General features: G+C 42.4%; 1 protein-coding gene across 3 annotated transcripts in view; it reads right to left on the minus strand.

The window, feature by feature from the left end:
- STAMBPL1 (STAM binding protein like 1) overlaps positions 1 to 19,970 on the minus strand; it is a 50,902-nt gene that overhangs the window by 16,808 nt on the left and 14,124 nt on the right. For 2 of the 3 annotated variants that reach the window (XM_018041652.1, XM_005698189.2), the window contains exons 2-3: positions 6,082 to 6,164; positions 3,312 to 3,529 (exon numbers count right to left, since the gene is read on the minus strand). In XM_018041652.1, coding sequence (XP_017897141.1) covers positions 3,312 to 3,529; positions 6,082 to 6,111 — 248 coding nt within the window. In that variant the 5' untranslated portion in view covers positions 6,112 to 6,164. Of the gene's footprint in view, positions 1 to 3,311; positions 3,552 to 6,081; positions 6,165 to 19,970 lie in introns of those variants that run through there. The other variant, XM_005698191.3, reaches the window with a different exon arrangement.

Raw genomic sequence — 19,970 nt, forward strand, 5'->3', positions numbered from 1 at the left:
CAAGGAGATCCAACCAGTCCATTCTAAAGGAGATCAGTCCTGAGTGTTCATTGGAAGGACTGATGCTACAGCTGAAACTCCAGTACTTTGGCCACCTCATGCAAAGAGTTGACTCATTGGAAAAGACTCTGATGCTGGGAGGGATTGGGGGCAGGAGGAGAAGGGGACGACAGGATGAGATGGCTGGATGGCATCACCGACTTGATGGAGATGAGTTTGAGTGAACTCTGCGAGTTGGTGATGGATAAGGAGGCCTGGCATGCTGCAATTCATGAGTCGCAGAGTCGGACACGACTGAGTGACTGAACTGAACTGAATTAATAGTTAATTATTTTTCATCACCTTTTCAAGAACAAGGGACAGTAAAAATGAAGGGAAATCCTTACAGCAAACCAGGTTCATTGTTTCCAGGTAAAGTTAAGATTTTGCTTCCACTAGGGCATGAAATTTTGTTTTTTTGCCTCTTACTGATGTATCCTCAGCCTGTAGAATAGTGTCCATCTCATCATAATAAATGCCCAATAAATATTTGTTAAATGAACGAATGGCCCTTAGAGCAAATACTAGTTTCGATTAACATAGTAGCACATTCTTCCTTCCTCTGAAATTGTTTAATTATTGATTCACCACAGACATGTTTCAATTAACTACTTAGTTTTTTATTGGCTGAGAGAGGTTAGGCTATACTGCAGTAACTGAACAACCTCCAAAGCTCAGGGTCCTAAAATAACAAATGTTTATTTCCCAGGTATGGTTGGTACCAGTACAAGCTGGGGTTTGTGAGAAGGTTCAGACTTGGGAACCCAAGCTGATGGAGGATGGAAACCGATGGAGACCCTGGTATCTTGTAGTTGCTCTGTTTGGAACATAGGTCAGGGAAAGAAAAGGGACTGGAGAATCACTAAGGACCTCTGATTGTTTCAGGTTGGAGCTGATACATGTCATTTTCCTTCACATTTCATTAGGCAGAACTCCTCATATCTTCCTAACTGCAGAATGGCTAGGTCTCCTTTACAGAAATGAGAATAGGAATTTTTGACCACTAAGAATATCTACACCCATGGGTGGCTCAGATGGTAAGGTAAGGAAGCAGAAGATAAGGAATCTGCCTGCAATGCAGAAGTCCTGGGTTTGATCCTTGGGTCAGGAAGATTCCCTGGAGAATGGAATGGCAATCCACTCCAGTATTCTTGCCTGGAGAATCCCATGGACAGAGGAGCCTCACAGGTTACAGTCCATGGGGTTGCAAAGAGTTGTACATGAATGAGCAACTTTCATTTATAATTATTGATGTTCTGTTGTTTACAAATCATATACACTTACATCTCATCTACTGAATGCATAGGCATGGTATTATAATTCTTCTCAAATGAGAAAATTAAAGCTTACATTAACTACATAAGGTGTCAGTTGCCTGTCTTTTATATGTAGAATAAAGTCACTGATATGCAGAGATGTAGAGACCTCAGATTTTCACCTATAAGCCTTTAATTTATGTAGATGAGAAATTGAACTCACAGCGGATAACTGAACCAATGGTCATATCGTTAGTGCTGGGAGAGAATTCAAATATTCTGATTCCTCAGCAACTCAGAGAGATGTGTGTGCACTCAGTCACTCAGTCATGAACAATTCTTTGTGACCCCATGGACTGTATGTAGCCCACCAGCCTCCTCTGTCCATGGAATTTTCCAGGCAAGAATACTGGAGTGGGTTGCCATTTCCAACTCCAGAGGATCATCCCGACCCAGGGATCAAACCCAAGTCTGTTGGGTCTCCTGCATTGGCAGGTGGGTTCTTTACCACTGGTGCCAATGAGAAGCCTTCAGATAGTATAGTGGCCCTTTACCACACTCATGGGTGTGTGCAAAACTCAGAAGGTGAAAAAAATATTATCAATTTGTAACTTACACTTCAGAAACTAAAATGGAAAATGTGTGCTATCGATGACAGTTGATAACATCCAATTTGATAGTTATTTCTTATCCTTCTTGAAAGTCTCTGATTTTTCCCAGTTAAAATGAATGTTGCCAACCATTCTCTAAATTTCCAATAAGTTAATTAACGTGAATAAAATGAAGAGATCACTTCGCATACTATACTAATTGCCTTTAATTTCACCCATGGTAGAATCATGGATGCAGCATTTAAAAGACCTTGGACTTCCCTGGTGGTGCAGTGGATAAGAATCTGCTTGCCAGTACAGAGGACACAGGTTTGATCCCTGGCCCGAGAAGATCCCACGTGCTGAGGAGCAACTAAGCCCGTGTGCCACAACTACTAAGCTAGGGCTTTATGGCCTGAGAGCGTCAACTACTGAAGCCCCTGTGCTTACAGCCTGTGCTCCACAGCAAGAGACGCCCCCCAGCACCACAACTAGAGAGTAGCCCCCAGTGGCTACAATTCCTGAAAGCCTGCACAAAGCACCAAACACCCATCGCAGCCAAAACCAAGTTTTAAAATACAGTTAATCTTTTCAACTTCTTGCATGTTCTCAGATTAAATCCCCAAGTAAATTAATACAATTAATGAATGAGTGATTTTCAGTGGAAACAAATATAAGGGCTTCGGCTCTGATGAGATCACTTTTGGTAACAGGAGATCTTCACAATCAGTAAGATGGCAAATTGGTATAGAAAGTCCAAATCCCGTTTTTTTAGTTCAAATGAGGATATGTTATTAATAAATATCTATCTAATGTGAAGTGTGATAATTTTACATGACTATTTTGATGTTGCTACTTTCAATATATTGGAAGATCTTTTATACACAACAATTCTTACACAGCTAAATAATTGCCTTAAGAAATACTGACTGCAATGTTAAATCAACTACTACACTCTGTCCCCCAATCAGTTCCTTCCTAGGATCATCAATTTACCCCTTGTTTCAACCCATCAAATTAAATTGCAAGAATGTTAATGCCACGTTTCAGATGCTCTAGATAGAGCCACAATATGCTGTCTGCTCTCAAAGGCTTGCATTCTGGTGAAGGGAGAATGACAGGGAACAAGAAATTTTGTGAAGAGAGAGAAGCGGGCACTCAGGTTACAGTGCTGGCCTATGGATATACATCCCTGTACCTCACGTCATCTCTGATCTTCCACCCCTAAGCCTCAGAGACAATACTGGGACACCTTTGAGTACATGACTTGGTAACTTAAAAACCTGGCCCGCTCCTACTTCTGGAGATTGTAAATTTGATCTGAGTATGAATACATGCCTGGCATTGAAGCTGTCTCATCAAAATAGCATGTAAATATTTGTTCCCAATGTTCTCATTTCAAAGATCTCCAAGATAAAACACTTACGTTATAAATTTATTATAGAGGACAAATGCACTTTCCAGGTTTCCTTCTTCCAAATACACAGATGCCATCCTCTCCATTTCTACTCCGGATCTAAAGTAGCGGCGTGGAGTGATATCTTCATTGATGGTGATGTTCCCGCCCAGCTTGCTTAGGGCACGGACTCGTTCCTCTGGGGTGAGAGAGACATCCGTGTGGTCTGGCATCGCAGCTAACTTTTTCTGCAGAGCCAAATTGGAATCTCTGGTTATAAGAAGAAATGAACAGACTGAAATTATAGATGTATTTTTTGTACTAAATATCTGACATCAGTACCTAAGGAAAGTTTTTTTTTTTTTAATGAGTTAATAACATGATAAAAATGAGGTCTTTTTGCTTAACATGTGGTCTGCACACCAAAAAACCACATATCTGCAGGGTAAACACACTCTTTTGGACTAAGATCTCTTGCAGGTTTCAGCTACAGTTATGTGGCAGTTCCTGGGTATGTGAATGTTATAGGTCATTTTAGGTAAAATATCATTGACCATTATATCCTTATGGAAGTAAGCCAAGAGATGGATTCCTGCCAGGGCAGGGATCATATCATTACACTAGAAGGGTCTCCAAGACGTGTTCTGGATCCAAAGTTACTGTATGTATTCAATTCTATTCCAAAATACACTTGGTTTAATGAGAAGCTTTCAGGGCCTCTTTGCATCTTTACCAAGTGAATAAAACGCCACCAATAAGTCTTTTTTTTTTTTTTTATAACCCCACCAATAAGTCTTGGAGAAGCCTTTTTCAGCATATGGACACACCACCTTCCCCCCCCCCACACTACCCCCCAGTCCCCCAACATAATTACACTGTTAATTCATCCCTAAGAAAATAATGATAATAACTGAAAAAGGATCTGTGATATTAATACATTTGTGTTTTATTAATAAAAACACATACACATTTGGAAAAACAGAACATATAAATTCAGGATAATTATTCAATAAAAAGTCAGTACTTATGAAAGGTGAAAAAGTCAACAATTTTTTTTTTTCCCTGTTAAAGGCCCTATAGTACATTTCTTAGGCTCTGTGGGACACAGAGTCTCTTGTGGCAGCTTCTCAGCTCTGCTGGTGAGGAAACAGCATAAACCCCACGTAACCAAATAATCCTGACTGTGTTCCAAGAATGCTGTTACACGACCACAGATTAATGCTTCAGTGACATCAGAAAAAAAATCTAGGAAAATTAGGGCAGACTTCCAGAATTGCATGCACAAAAGTAACTTGTCCATTTTTTTACTATGCAGTCTGTGCTGAGTTATAATTATTTGTTTACAAGTATTTTTGACTCATTATAAGCTCCTTGAAGGAAAGGAATCATTTTACACTCATCTTTGTGCTCTGGAATATAGTATATTCCCTGTAACACAAATGATAACCAATAAATACATCAAATAAAGGAAGAAGACAGAAAGGGAACAATGTGATTATAATTAGACTATCTTTTTACCTGAAGAAAAAAATATTTATTTTCCATCTATGGGAATGGTGCTACTTTACTTAAGTTTAAAACTGGTTTCAGAGATAAACTGGGAAAGAGCCTAAACTCTTCATCAATCTATAATTTTTCTATAATTTTTCAAGATGAACTTCTTGGATGTAAATAAAATGTTCCAGATGACAAAGCCTTAGTGTTCATTTTTACGTTGACATGTCCACTAAAATTTGATTATTTTCACATAACGTTCTAGAAAAACACACAAGGAACTCGAGGAAATGACTCCTTCTACGGAGGTGGAAATGTGGCAGTCTTGACGAGACAGTGTCAGAAAATAAAAAGTGCCTGCAACTCTCTGCCCCGCAAACATGCTCACAAAAGCAACTGAGCAACTGTGAAGGACTTTTTCCACTGAGAGAGAACACTACCCTGTTTCAGAGCAAGCACTAGGCCCTCTATTTGCGTTCTGGTGCTAAGCTTTGTGTGTATAGGGCATTCAGTATATTGCTGCCCCCAGGGCGACAAGTTTAGTGAGTGGGTTTGGGAGTGTCATCAGGAGAAGGTGGATGGTAAGGACAACCTTTGTTTATCGAGCCCCAGTGATAGGCTGGTAACACTAAAACTACGGTTTCCAAAAGTCGTAAGGCACAAAGTACAAAACTGGGCCATGGAGATTATATAATGTCGCTCTATTCACATTCAGAGACTGATCTGGGACACATAATAAACCCATGGGGTCCCTAGGCCCCTGTTATTTCCTCTCTAGCACATTATTTCTCCTAAGATGTAGCTCAAGAAGATGTGCACTACGTTGGCTGTAAGAGGAAAAGATGAAAAGGACAAGTGTTTCAGGTGTTTGCACATTTACACAAGGATCCCAGAGCCGCATCTCGGTGTTAAGCATAAAATGTTTCCTTAGCCATTACTGCACAAGCTAAACCTCTAATTTTTCATCTGTGAAAACACAGAACACGGAACAGCCGAAGTACCTGTTACAGTGTCATCTCTGACATTACAAATTCTCTCTGGTGTCATGCTAAAGAACTACACTCCTGGAACCAAACCAGAGAATTAAAATTTCATGCTTTCATGGAAAAAGAAAAAGAATTATTTTTAATTCTAACAAAGATGGTTTTATTAGTCACTTCCTCAAAGGAGAGGACCACACAGATGGATGAAAACAGCAAGTGTTTAACTTCTTGAAGTCACTGTGACTCATTTCACATTTGGCGTGTTTCTGTTCTTCTTTCTGGGTTTTCGAACCACATGTAAAATATCAGTTGGTGCCACCTACCAGGGAGTTCACAGTTAATGGCTGATCCATGCTGTCCTGTCTACAAGATGACGACGTTTACTGTTTCTTCTTAATCACTTCATCTGTTTCAAAGGCAAAAAAAAAGCAGAGCTAGGGTTATTTCTTGAGAACTCAAGTCTCATATCCCAAAACCCAGGGTCATTTCTGCCTGAGAAAAAATATGAACCGATCGCAATGTTATATAATCTGAGACTCCTGGAAATTTCTTTTTGAAAATACAAAACTGCAGGTGGTTATAAGTTTTCTTGAAGCAGACTTTGAAAAGAGGAGGTATGAAGAGATTTAATTATTGCCTGGTACCCAGTAAGAATCTGCTGGGTGTTATCTTTCTTAGAACACCATGCAAGGTTATAAAGTGGGTTTACTTGCTTCAAAAGGAGAAAGAAGGTCATTGTGACTGACAGCATGGACTCTTAGACCTGGAGCCAGTCTGGGCTTAACCTAAGTCTTCCTGGCTATGGTAGGTAGAATTCTAAGATGGTGCGGTGATACGCCTTGGGATCCGCAGGTTTATATAATCACCTCCCCTTGAGTGTAGAGAAGACCTGTGACTACCTTTTGACCTCAGCAAAACATGGCATAGGCGATGGGACATTACTCCCATGTTTACATCCTGTCATATGGCAAAGATGAACAGATTGTTGCAGATATATTAAGGCCCGTAAACATTTGACATTAAGTTCATCAGAAGGGAGATTATCCAGAGTGGGAGATCATTCAAAGAAAAAGGCATTCTTCTGCTGACCTTGAAGACTCAGTCACCATGAGTTCCATAGCTACAGGGAGATGCTGCTGCCAAGAATGGTGTGAATAACACCAAGAAAAATGACGTGAATAATGCCAAGAATAACACCCAGCAGATTCTTACTGGGTCCTAGGCAATAATTAAATCTCTTCATACCTCCTCTTTTCAAAGTCTGCTTCAAGAAACCTTATAACCACCTGCAGTTTTGTATTTTCAAAAAGAAATTTCCAGTAGTCTCAGATTATATAACTTATTGCAATCGGTTCATATTTTTTCTTAGAATAAGACCTCAAGCCTCAGATCCGATCCTAACCTTGGTCAACACCTCCATGCTGCCTTGCGAGACCTCAAGCAGTGGACCTAGTTATGCCTAGGCTCCTTAGCCCACGAAACTGTGAGATAATAAATGCATGTTGTCTTAATACATGCAGCTTGGGGTGATTTGTAATGCAGCAATAGAAAACAGAGTATTTTATCAGGGTGACTGCAGGTAAATATATAGCTTTCTGTGCATCTGAATAAAGGGGAAAAATAATAGTACCTAAGATGTGATAAGGATTAAATGACTTAGCATACAAAGTGCTTAGAACAGTTCCCAGCACACAGTCAATATCATATCAGTGTCTGCTCTTATTAGAATCTTGATTTTGCAATTGAGAAAGCTGAGACTTCAGGATGTTAAGTGAATGTACCCAAGTTTAAATACTCACTCAATAAATGCTAGTCTCCTTCCTTCGTATGCCAGTTTAGATCAAGCACTGCATTGTCACTTCCCACTTCTAAATTTATTTTGGCTTTTCAACTCCACTAATCAATTATGTGATGTTGGACACATAACTTCTCCTCAGTTCCTCATTCATCAAATGACGGAGCTAAGCTTCTTTCAAGTTATAACCTTCTGTGATACTAGAAACTTCAGCGGTACATTATTCAATCCTTTTGTGCTATTTTCTGGCCTGAATGTAAAGCTTTCCGAGGAAAGTCACTCAGTGTGTTCCAATCTCTCACCTTCATCCCCTCCAGTGATCCCTGCAGTAAACATCAAGCTGTAAACCAGCAGGCTGCAGAAATGCCCAAGAAAGAAATGACCTGCAGGAAGCACCAGTCATGGTACAGTTTTAAAATCCAGATCAATCCTGGGACCACTGCATATAAGCAATCCCACTGGGGGAATTATGACTTCTCAGGGAGAATAAGCCAGGAAAAAAAAAAAAGACATTAAAAGAGTTGGAGACAGAACAAAGAGGCTTAGGGAGAATTTGAGGCTGGGTGGAGAGAGAAGAGGACAAGAAATACTCGTTACTCATTGATTAGAGTCTCCTAAAAACAGTGAATTCTTTGAGGGCTTACTCAGATCTTTAAACAGAGCACAAATAATTAAAACAGTTGGAAACATTAGGAAAGCAGTTCTAAAATCATATAAACCTGAGATGTTTAAGATGCAGGTTGCTGGGACTTCCCTGGTGGTCCAGGGGTTAAGACTCTGTGCTCCAGTGTAGTGGGGATGGGGGTGGGTTTGATCCTTGGTGGGGGAACTGAGATCCCACATGCCAGGTGGCATGGCCAAAGAAAGTGTAAGTCGCTCAGTTGTCTCCGACCCTGTGACCCCATGGCTGTAGCCCACCAGGCTCCTCCAACCATGGGATTATGCAGGCAAGAATACTGAAGTGGGTTGCCATTTCCTTCTCCAGGGGATCTTCCCAACTTAGGAATCAAACCTGGGTCTCCTGCATTGCAGGCAGATTCTTCACCATCTGATCCACTAGGCAACCTTCTTTGGCATGGCCAAAGAAGAAAAAATAAAACGAATGAAATTCAGATTCCTGGAACTCAAAAGGCTTCTGGATCCATTAGTTTCAAGTCCACTGACAGGCACGGATTGTTAGGACGTGGCCCAGGTAATTCTGATTCATGAGACTTCCAAGCAATGCTTTGAAAGACGCCACATCTGAGAATGGATCAAGCAGGATTCTCAGTTTCAAGCAAAGAACACACAGAATGATAATGGAAGGAATGGAAGGATCACAAACTTCCAAGAGGGCCAGAGAAACTGGGCTTGGAGGCTACATATCTGGGAACATCACCCCAAATCACACAGCAGCTGCGGCCCGCTGCCTGTCGCTGACGGGTAGGGCAGCCAGCAGCTTCCACTGCCAACACCAGCTGCTGTCCTGGAAATCACCTGGGGAGCGGCCACACACTTTCTCATGTCACTGGTTTCTATTTCAAAATATGAGATGGAAGTGCATCTGACCGGCAGAACCTAGGTCACATGCCTGCAGCCAGGCTGCGAAGGGGGTTGAGAGTGCAAGTATCTAGTGCTTTACTCCTCCATAGGAGGCAAAGCAGGATCTGCCAAGTGCGAAAAGGTAGATACAGAGCTGGGTAGCCAAAAGCAATGATAAGCGTGCACAGAAGTCAAAGCTTTCCACGAGGAGCTTCTAGATATATAAAGTGTTTAATTCAATATATCTGAAACACCAGAATTTACTGAGTTGCTATAGATGAAAACCAATAGTTAACCCTCTCTTTACTCCACAGAAACAAATCTTTTCAGGGTTCTTAGTCATCTTTAAGAGTGCAAAGGGGTCCCAAGAACAAAAACAACAAAAAATTGAAAACCAGCTGCTCTAGACCTTTTATGCAAACAAAGAAACAAACAAACAAACCTCACCAAGCTACCTTGATTTAACCAGAAATACAGTGGGCTATAGAATCTAAAAGATGAAAAAACTGTTGTCAAGGATCACCTTCTGGGGCCTCCTTGGTGGCTCAGTGGTAGAGGATCTGCCTGCCAGTGTTGAAGACTGGTTTGATCCCTGGTCCTGGAAGATTTCACCGACAGTGAAGTGACTGAGCCCCTGCACCACAACTATTGAACCTGTGCTCTAGCGTCTGGGAGCTGCAATTACTGAGCCCATGTGCTGCGGCTGCTGAAGCACTGGCACCCTGAAGCCCGTGCTCTGCCACAAGAGAAGCCACTGCAATGAGAAGCCCGCTCATGACAGCTGGGGAGTAGCCCCTGCTCGCTGCAACTCGAGAAAACTCCGTGCAGCAGCAAAGACCCAGCACAGCCCAAAATAAAAACATAAATAGAATTTTTTTTCAAGGATCACCTTCCATTTGTACCACGGAAGTCTTACTAAAATAATTAGAAAATTGAGGACATAAAAAGAGATACCTTACCTCAGATAACCCAGTACCCACCAGAGCAAATGTGATGGATGGCTATATAACCTGCAATACCCATTCTCTTTTTCTACTATAAAAATGTAACCTTTTTATAGCCACCGGGGTAAAAACCTACACTTCTTGGCTTTCTTGGAATCAGATGTGGCCATGTTACCAAGTTCTGGCCAACAGGGTGTGAACACAAGTCCTGTGATCAAAGTCTGGATCCTGCCTTTAAAGAAAGGGTCACGGCCTTCACCCATCCTCCCCTTCCCTTCCCACCGGCTGGAATGCTAACCTGCAGCTGAGCCATCTTTGGCCTATGAGAATGAGCCTTCGTGAATCGAGAAGAGGACCATTCTAGTTTGCTTACACTCAGACCATTATGACAAAAATAAGTTTCTGTCTTACCTAATACTTTGTTTGGATCTGTATACTGACAAACGCAGTAAGTTTAACCTAAAAAGGGTAGTTCAGTATAACCCAAGGGGACTACTGCCATTACTGCGAAGAATGTACCTCCTCCATCACCCTTCCCCAACCCTGGTGTCAGCACTCTGCCTGTCCTGCCTCCACACCTTTGCTCCAGGTACCAGAAGCCACAAAAAAACCACTCCTACCCTCTTTCCTCCCCACAGCACACCTAAATCCCGCCCATCCTCTAAGATCCACTTATCATCTAAAAGTTGCAGACTGCTTCTGAATTGATACTGTGTTATCCTTCAAACTAGCAGATATTATAAGCAAAGCCCAAAGGCAACGTATGGTGGTGATAAATATTTAATTTTGTTGTCACAGTAAATTTAGAAATTCTAATTTAGTTATCAACATTTAAAAACTGAGAGATTTCATATAAAAATTCAGATTAAAGCTTCTCTTAAAAAAAAAAAATCAGAATCTGGCTCCACTGAGCCTGATACTTGGAATACTTATTAGTTGTTATTTGTCTGCTATCCTGAGTTTCTAACAGTGCTTCCTACATAATAAGGTCTATATATACACTCACATAAACATATATGTATATACACACACACATGCGTGCATGCTCAGTTGCTTCAGTCATGTCCCACTCTTTGGGACCCCATGAACTATAGCCTGCCAGGCTCCTCTGTCCATTGGATTCTCCAGGCAAGATTACTGGAATGGGCTGTCAAGCCCTCCTACAGAGAATCTTCCCCACCCAGATATTGAATCTGCATCTCCTGGACTGCAGGTGGATTCTTTATCCACTAAGCCACCCGGGAAGCCCCACCCCCCTCCCCCCCACCACACACACTCCACTTTGAAGCCAAAAAGAAGCAGGGGCTTGAAGGAGATGAGGATCAGGAAACAGCCAGTGCAGATGCCCTAAAGCGGCAATGCGTCTTTTTGTGTTTTGTGTGTTTGAGAAAAAGCAAGAGGAGCAGGGTGAACGGAGAGGAGAGTGGTGGGACATGAAACAAGAGAGGCAAGGAAAGTAAGAGGTCACCACAAAGTCACCAAACAGACTTTCACTTTTACTCAGAGTTAAATGGGGAACTATTTAGGGCTATGGGCAAATGAGGGACATCTATGGCAGTGTAATTTAAAAAGTGACCATGGGGTGTGCTATTGAAAATGGACTATGGGCAGCAAGGGAAGAGGGGAGAGGTGATGGCGCCTTGCTGACTGCAGTGGATCAAGCCAATTTGATGTCTAGTATTTCCTCCATTTCCAGCGGAAGGAAAGACAAATTAGGTGCCATAATAATAAGCAAATGGTCCTTAAAGGAAGGAAGTAATCCACGTAACATCAATGACAGGAGAGCTGGCACGATGCTGGAAACGCTGTCTTCTCCAGATCCTCACACTTCAGCACTTATCATGGGAGGACAGACTGAAGGTGACTTCGAGTGCTAGAGATAAGATAAACCGTGCAGTTTGGAGGGTCAGAAAAATACAGAAACAGGACACCCCAGAGGATGCCAAAGGCACAGGGAAAGGACTCGACATCATACACAAATAAAGTCCCTTTTCAAAGTGGAGGCTCTGGGACTTCCTGGCGGTCCAGTGGCTAAGAATCTGCACTCCCAAAGCAGGGGGCCTGGGTTAGATCCCTGGGTGGGGAATTAGGATGGTTCTATAACTAAGACTCAGCACAGCCTAAATAATTTTTTTTTTTTTTCAAGTGGAGCCTCCAGGAGCACATAGTGCAAAGACAGCCTTTGGCTTCAGCTTGGGTGCGAGGCCCAACTTCATTATCCACTTGCTAGTCATCCTCATTGGACCCTCCCAGGCTCACTTCTCATTCACAGCCGGGCTCCTCACCACTCCATCAGTTCAGAGTGGTCTGTGCTGTGCTCTACTTAGTTGCCCAGTTGTGTCTGACTCTTTGTGATCCCATGGACTGTAGCCACCAGGCTCCTCTGTCCATGGGGATTCTCCAGGCAAGAATACTGGAGTGGGTTGCCATTCCCTCCTCTATACCCTTCCTAACCCAGGGATCGAACCAGGTCTCCCACATTGCAGGCAGATTCTTTACCATCTGAGCCACCAGGGAAGCCCAAGAATACTGGCATGGGTAGCCTATCCCTTCTCCAGGGCATCTTCCTGACCCAGGAATCAAACTAGAGTCTCCTACATTGCAGGTGGACTCTTTACCAGCTGAGCTACCAGGGAAACCCTCAGAGTGGTCTCCAACTAAACCAGAAACATTCATCAGGAATGCCTGATTTAATCTCAACCTGCTCCCTACTCTCTGCTCCCAGAAGAGCCCATATTCCTGAAGCTTGATAACATCTAAACTACAGCCTTGCGATACATTTAGCCTGTAAGATACCTCTAGAAAGTTCTTTTTGTTTTAGAGCTCCTCTTTTCTTGCCTTTATCTCTGGACTGTAGGTTCCAAAGACACAACCATATCTCCTCTTTGAATGGACCTTTTAAAGAGTAAAGAGTCCTCTCTCTGTTCATCCTTACATACAACACTGTGGGGGAATCAGGCACAGAAGGGGTTTCGGGACCATATATTTACAGTGAGCACACGGAGACCAACCCCAGTACCCGTGGAACAGCTAACAGGTAGCTCCAGGAACCATCTGAGCAACTCCTGACTCTGCCCAGAGGAGGTGGGGCAAAAATCAAATCTCAGCCAAGAGTGGCCTGGGAGGGGGCACGACCCTCTCCAAACTGATACAGCTTTGACGTTTACTCTCTCTATGCCCTCAAGGTATTACACCCAACACCAGGATCCTTCTGGGTTCAGGGTCCCACCTGGATGTCTGTGTGTCTCAACTGCCCCCAAGGAAATGAAGCAGCTCTATAATCTTGCACTTTATAGCCAGGAGCAAGTAACGTCAAGAAAAAGAGGAAAATGTCCGACTGGTTAACACAGTGTTTCTTTTGTGACCTTTTGAGCCTTAATTTTTAATTCCCTTAATTTTCCTTCTTTTTCTTACTGTGTGTGTGTGTGGTGTGTGTGTGTGTGTAAGCTCAGAATCCTAACTTCCTTGCACACACAGAACCAGATTTTCCAGAATACAAAGTATAGAATACAGACCAACCAGGCAGTGAACAGTCTCCTTAGAGACGGGGCACATAAGACAGCCAGTGAGACCTGGGCGCAAACACGTCATTGGCTCCCTGGCACTCCCTTCAGACTGACCGCTGTACAGAACTGGATAAGCAGGTGCAGGCTGCTGGCAGGCGAGAGGCCAGAACACCTCACGCATGTCCCGGGGCCTCATTTCTGATTGGTCACTCCAGCAGCCTTTCTTCTCCCCACTGGGTTATAGTTCATGTTTTCCAGGAAGAAAAGGGTGCAGTTCACAGCTGGAGATAAAGGCAATGATCATAACGCAGGCCGTGGGCTGCAGCGACCTAATCTGATTTAGATAAAAGGAAGCAAAGGGTCACTCCCATGCCTTTAATGACAGACGCAGAAAGATGGAGCTCCTGAGTCACACATTTACAGATTGGCACCTGCTTCAGGAAAAGAAAAAGAAAAAAAAAAATGACCTAAGCCCATTCTTGCTATTTGGAAGGATTCAGACATTAAAACCCAAGATTATTTTTTTATACTTGAAAGATTATTTCTACATAATATTTGTAGATCAGAAATCTGCTGTGACCCAGAGGATATCTTATTTGTATTAAAATATTGGTAAGATAAATATGAAATTTGATCCAAATACGAGAACTAGCTTTTATTGATTTTTTTATATGCTTATTAAGTACTACATGTGAGTACTCATTGGGGATCAGGTGTTTGTCTCCTATCTCCAGGAGGATGTTGTGTTAGTCACTCAGCCGTGTCTGATGCTTTGCAACCCCATGGACTGTAGCCTGCCAGGCTCCTCTGTCCAAGGAATTCTCCAGACAAGAATACTGGAGTGGATAGCTGTCCCCCAACCCAGAGATCAAACCCAGGTCTCCTGCATTTCAGGCAGACTCTTTACCATCTGAGCCACCAGGGGAACCCATCCTCAGAAGGATATCCAAAGGTAAACACACCTTGGCAGTGTGGCTTAGATTAGATCAATCGGCAGGAATGCAGTTGCTTCAGTTAAATAAATCACCACACCCAACATATGTTTTAAATTACCCTGAGGTAAATCTAGGCCACCCTGAGTGCAATCAAGTCGCACTTTGGGCCATAAGAGAATTATTTCTCAAAGTGCACTACAGTGTTCGTTCTGACACCAGGAAGAAGTCGCTGCATAGTCTTAACCCAACAGTTCAGGCTTTGGGGCCATATACCTGTAGGAGATTCCAGCTTCTACCACTTGTGAGAAAGCAGTGCAATGGTGTCTTATTTAACTTTTTTGTGCACTTTATCTTCATCTATTAAATGGAGAGAAATAACAGTTTTCCAGAAGAACTGGAATGGAAATTTATTTAAAGTAACACACAAACAAAATTCTATTATAGTTCCTGGCACACAGTAGGAAGATAAAAAAAAAATCAGCCCCTTTTTCACATCAAACGGTTAGGAAAGTAAAGTGATACAGACTTCTATTGTAGATATCAGAAATGACTAATGTCTAACTACTTGCTTTGTTGCACTTAGCTTTTTGCCAGACACTGTCAGTTGTCTATCCAACAGCTGCCCACTCCTCCACCCCTCACCATTCTTCCTGCCAGCAGGGTCCAATCTCACTAGAGATACTCACTTTTCCAGCCTCCTTGGCACTCAGGACTCGACTAGCTGACAGTTGACCAAATCTTGGACAAAGGGACAAGAAGGAAGCAATTTGTTGGGAGGACTCTGAGAGACTTTCATCTCCTATACAAATAGACTGCAGAATATGCGCCTTTTCATCAGCTGGACATGTGTCTTCATGTAAAACTTGAAATGCAGCAGCCTTCTTGCAACCTAGATGGGTCAAGCCTAAGAGGCAGCTGGTGTGCGGAGGATGGCAGAGGTGGAGGGTGGAGGGAGCCTGGCTCCTTGCAGATACTGCTGAGCTGCTAAAGTTATCTTGAAACCATTCTTCTCTGAACTGTTATTGTGTAAGACACAAGTACCATTGTCTAAGGCACTCTTAGGATTCCATAATCTGCTGCCTAATTGATACAGGGCTACTCTGGCAATACAGGGAAATCCTGGTATTTACCGATGTGAATCCAGTGGTGAAAGTGGTGATTCTGAATATCAATAAGACAAAGAAGGAGAAGAATTTTGTGAGATTTACCTGTCGAAGTAAATATTTCTAAGACAATATTATATTTTTCTTTGATTAAAATATAAAGAGTGGTAAAGAATTCATCTGCCAATGCAGGAGACCCAAGAGATCCCTGGGTTGGGAAGATCTCCTAGAGTAGGAAATGGCAAACAGTTCCAGTATTCTTGCCTGAAAAATGCCATGGACAGAGGAGCCTGGCAGGCTATAGTCCATAGGATTGCAAAGAGCTGGACATGACTGAGCAACTTAACACACACACACAGTACATTATATACTCTTTCTTGATGACTCAGCCTCATTTCAATGTACCTGCTAACAGCAATGTTTCCCTCTATTTCTAACTTGCTTTCATCCAGAAAATCACTTGGAAAAATAACTTCACCAAACTGCTCTGACTTCAGTCTTTCTCTCCTTTTAGTCTAGCTCAATCACTCTAATTTGAGCTTATTTGTAAAATCAAAGCTGAACTGGACACAGGTCTGAAGGGATCTCCTGTATAGTCTCCTGTGAGTAAACTACATGCTGATTACAATGACTGCTACATGACTTATAATTTGGTTGCTCAAAAGTCATTTTTCTTACCTTCCCCCCCTGCCTCCACTTCCTTCTAGATAAGAGCAAGCTGAGTTCTGCGAAGGTGAGGTAAGACTATGTATATCACCTTTACTTCAGCAAAAGCTATCATAATAATAACAGATAGGGCTTCTCTGGTGGCTCAGACTGTAAAGAATCTATCTACAACGCAGGAGACCTAGGTTTAATCCCTGGGTGGGGAAGATCTGCTGGAGAAGGAAATGACAACCCACTTCAGTATTCTTGCCTAGGAAATCTTATGGACGGTGGGGAGTCTGGCAGACTACAATCCATGGGGTCGCAAAGAGTCAGACACGACTGAGCGACTAACACACACACACGCAACTAACCAAAAGCTTTCCTTCCCTGGTTAACTGAAATAATGTACTAACCCCCGTGAGCTCAGTCCTCACAACAGCCTTATCAAACAGGAGGCAGTTGAGTCTAGATGAAACCAACGGTGGCAAGAGGCTTGGCAGGAAGCACTCATCAACTGATAACGATCATCGTCTCCATTTTACAGGAAACTAGAGCCTAGAATAGGTAAGCAAGTTAACTAAGCGGTGGAGCAAAGACTTAAAGCTAGGTGTGTAAGATCCCAGAGTTCATGCTATTAGTCACACAGTGATACTGGCAATTCATATTTAATAGTCAATGATGAAATCATGGGAAGGTCAAATTCTTGGGCTTCGGATAAGAGCAGAAATGAGACTTCAGTCTGGCATTACTAGCATCTGATTCATAGTCTTTCTGCTGCCGAAAAGTAAAAGGGCATCCATTCCCTCCACTTGTTTCTTAGGCAGGATGATTCGATGTCTGTGGACTGAACGCCTGGAATATGTAGTTAAGAAATTCAATGCAGGGCTTCCTCGGTGGCTCAGTGGTAAAGAACTGGCCTGCCAATGTAGGAGACGGGGGTTTGATCCCTGGTCTGGGAAGATCCTGTGTGCCATGGGGAAACTGCGCCTGTGTGCCAAAAACTACAGCCTGTGCACTAGAGCCCAGCTCTGCAAGTACTGAGCCCACGTGCTGCAGCTGTTGAAGTCTGCACACCCTAGAGCCTGTGCTCCGCAACAAGAGAAGCCTGCGCACCGACCCCACGGGCTGCAACTAGAGAAAAGCCTTCAAAGCAATGAAGACCCAGCACAGCTAAAAAATAAGTAAATAAATAAAAATAAACATTAAAAAAAAGAAATTCAATGCATAGTTATTTAACCAAGACAGTTCAATTTAAAATATTTGCTGGTTTTTAACATAAATTTGCAGTTGTGGTATTCAAATTCTTGGCCATAAGAAAGAATGAAATAATTGCCTTTGTAGCAACATGGATGGTATTATATGATATCAGTTATACGTGGAACCTAAAAAGTAATACAAATGAACTTATTTACAAAACAGAACAGACTCAGAGATACAAAACAAGCTTCCCAAAGGGGAAATGGAGGTAGGGATAAATTAGGAGCAGGGAATTAACAGATCTAAAATACTATATATAAAATAGGTAACAAGTATGCGCTGTATAACACAGGGAACTATAGTCAATGTCATATAACTTATAATGGATGAGAATTAGAAAAAAATACGTATGCATGACTGAATTGGTTTTCTGTACATCTGAAACTAAGATGATATTATAAATCAACTATACTTCAATACAAAAATAAAATAAATTGTGATATTCAAAAGGCATTTCATATGCTCATAAATGTACTAATCTATGATTCTGCTGTATTTTTAAATGAGATGATTCAATTAATATTTTCATAAAACAATAAAAACTTCATAAAAACATTCGGAAAATGAATTTGAAGTGCTGGGAAGAAATGCAGCTAATTTATCACCATAAATTCACAAGAGCTCAACTGTGTTATCTTGCTGTTAAAATACTAGAATTTCCTAGAAATTATGCATTCTAAAGATAAACCGCCCATAAACCACCAAACTCTAATATCCACTTGAACATACTTTCCTTTTATTGTAATTTGCTTGTAAGAAAATACCATCCAGAAGTTATCTAATTCAACGAAGCATAATGAGTCAGAAATAAAATTTCTAAATATCATTTTCTTTGCCTGACAGATGCCTGAAGCCCAGAGATGAGGTCAGTCCTTGGGCATTATTAATCAATTAATTTTCATATATTTCCTAAGGGCAGTACACGAACAAGATGAATTTAATCCAGCACTATTTTCAAAAGCAAAAGTTGTCTTAGAATACCTCCCATCCACTGCTTCTCCAGGGTTTCTCAACCACAGGAAATATTCTAACTGTTCAACATATTTTAATAGACAGCTGCAGTCACACTTCTGGTTTTGAAGTAGACAATCTCTTCAATGTAGTGGACAAAATCAAAACAGGCTGTGTCCTTCCAAAACGTTCCCTGTAAGGTTACTTTTAAATGCTTAAAAAATTCCCTATACTGCCAATTGTGTGCTTGGTCGCTCAGTTATGTCCGACCCTTTGTGACCCTATGAACTATAGCCCATCAAGGTCCTCTGTCCATGGGACGTTTCAGGCAAGAACTCTGGAGTGAGTTGCCATTTCCTCTTCCAGGGAATCATCTCCTATGTCTCCTGCATTGCAAGTGGACACTTTACTGGCTGAACCATCAGGGAAGCCCCAATGTATTGCCCAAATCATTAGCAAGTGACAGTCCAGTTCCCTGTTTCTCTTTGCACACCCCACTCACTTCCTATTTTCCTTCCCTGCAGCTGACATCCCTCCACTCTGATGTAGTTTCCTCTGAGTGTGGTTCCTGGGCCACCTGCAGCATAATTACTCAGTAGAGGAGGAGGGTAGTTGTTAACAAGAAACAGATTTCTATGCCTCACCGAGTCAGAATTTCTGGGAAGGGTGCCCCACAGATCTCTATTTTTATCAAGTGCCCCAGAAGATCTTTATGTTCATTGAAACCTGAGACTCAGTGCATTAGGAAAAAGTTCTCTAAGACAGTTACCAATAACCTCTAAACGCCTGGCCTTGATCAGCTGAACAGTACCTGCTGCTGCTGCTGCTGCTGCTGCTAAGTCGCTTCAGTCGTGTCTGACTCTGTGTGACCCCATAGACGGCAGCCCACCAGGCTCCTCCGTCCCTGGGATTCTCCAGGCAAGAACACTGGAGTGGGTTGCCATGTCCTTCAATGCATGAAAGTGAAGAGTGAAAGTGAAGTTGCTCAGTCGTGTCCGACTCTTAGCGACCCCATGGCCTGCAGCCTATCAGGCTCCTCCACCCATGGGATTTTCCAGGCAAGAACACTGGAGTGGGTCGCCATTGCCTTTAAAACAAACTCCTGCCTCATTTTAAATGAAGTAGAGGTAGTTCCGTTCTCCTCCCACTTCCCTCACCTTTGTTGTTCAGCCACTCAGTCGTGTCTGAATCTTTGCAACCTCATAGACTGCAGCAGGCCAGGTTTCCCTGTCCTTCACCATATCTGGAGCTTGCTCAAACTCATGTCCATTGAGTTGGTGATGCCATCCCACCAGCTCATCCTCTATCGCCCCCTTCTCCTCTTGCCTTCAATCTGTCCCAGCATCAGGGTCTTTTCTGATGAGTTAGCTCTTCACATCAGTGCACATCAGTGCATCACAGCAGCAGCAGGTACTGTTCAGCTGATCAAGGCCAGGCGTTTAGAGGTTATTGGTAACTGTCTTGAGAACTTTTTCCTAATGCACTGAGTGCCAAAGTATTGGAGCTTCAGCTTTAGCATCAGTCCTTCCAACGAATACTCAGGACTGATTTC

This window comes from Capra hircus, chromosome 26, assembly GCF_001704415.2.
Source record: "Capra hircus breed San Clemente chromosome 26, ASM170441v1, whole genome shotgun sequence".
Lineage (NCBI taxonomy): Eukaryota > Metazoa > Chordata > Mammalia > Artiodactyla > Bovidae > Capra > Capra hircus.